Here is a 1,075-nt window from a genome sequence, read left to right as displayed (position 1 = left end):
GCTCTAGGTGGACCTTGTTAGTTAATTGATTTGAACTAGCTTTAATCCAATAAACCATTAATGAACAATTAATCGTAAGTCGGTCAGTTGTTTGCATCCCTATCCAGAACATTTAGAGGCGCAGTGCACATTAGAAGAATGTCCAGGCTTCTGCAGACTGACTGGAGGCTGCAGTTATCTGCTAACAGCTGTTGGTGTTGCTCCGCCATGCTGCTCAGCTGAATGAGCGATATTAAACTTGCAGGAAGTGGTGACCATTGTGGTGTTTGGGGTGGAGTACATGGTGAGGATCTGGGCTGCAGGATGCTGCTGCCGCTACCGAGGATGGAGAGGACGGCTGAAGTTCGCCAGAAAACCGTTCTGCGTCATCGGTGAGTCTCCATTTGCTGCTTTCATCATCTTCATCTTCATCACTCAACCAGAGGAAACAGAAATCACAGAAAGAGATGAGATCAGGTTGTCCAGAACCGGTTATAAGATTATCAATGGAACCAGCATCACAGTGGTCTGACCTCAGTCTGTATGATTAATTGAACTAATCGAATCAATCCCGGTTAATCGATTATTGAATTATTCGTCAACTAATTTAGTCATTGTTTAATTGTTAAATGGAGTACACAGACTCAAAAAAGAAATTCTGAAAGAACTACTTATTCAAAGCAGTTATTAAACCGAAACTGAACAAAAATTATAAACATTTACAAATAACATGGAAGAAAAACTTTGTAAATGTTTTCAACCCAGAACTCGTGGCAGATTCAGCTTCAAATTCTGTTCAAATTCCCTATTGAACCTCTTCTCCTGTCCAATTATTAATTGATTAATTATAAATGATCAAGTATACACTAAGGAATGCTATGTTATTACATTTTAAGCAATAAAGTGTTTACTTTCTTATTTTAAAACAAATTAAAGTGTTTGTTTTTTTGCATTTTATATTGTGGTTAAATGAATATGAATGTTTCTGTGCAATTAATCAATTAATAATTGGACAGGAGAAGAGTTTCAATAGGGAATTTGAACAGAATTTGAAGCTGAATCTGCCACGAGTTCTGGGTTGAAAACATTTACAAAG

The 1,075-nt window shown here is 37.2% G+C and overlaps 1 protein-coding gene across 1 annotated transcript in view; it reads left to right on the top strand.

Annotated features, from left to right (window-relative positions):
• LOC103131241 (potassium voltage-gated channel subfamily KQT member 2-like) overlaps positions 1–883 on the top strand; it is an 8,857-nt gene extending 7,974 nt beyond the window's left edge. Inside the window, exon 4 of the mRNA XM_016666507.1 lies at positions 245–883. Within this exon, the coding sequence (XP_016521993.1) occupies positions 245–511 (267 nt within the window). The 3' untranslated portion in view covers positions 512–883. The remainder of the gene's footprint in view (positions 1–244) is intronic.
• Positions 884–1,075: the final 192 nt, after the last annotated feature.

The sequence above is a fragment of the Poecilia formosa genome, unplaced genomic scaffold, assembly GCF_000485575.1.
Source record: "Poecilia formosa unplaced genomic scaffold, Poecilia_formosa-5.1.2 Scaffold731, whole genome shotgun sequence".
NCBI lineage: Eukaryota > Metazoa > Chordata > Actinopteri > Cyprinodontiformes > Poeciliidae > Poecilia > Poecilia formosa.
The sequence above is the reverse complement of the archived record's forward strand: the minus strand, read 5'-3'. Positions and strand labels throughout refer to the sequence as shown.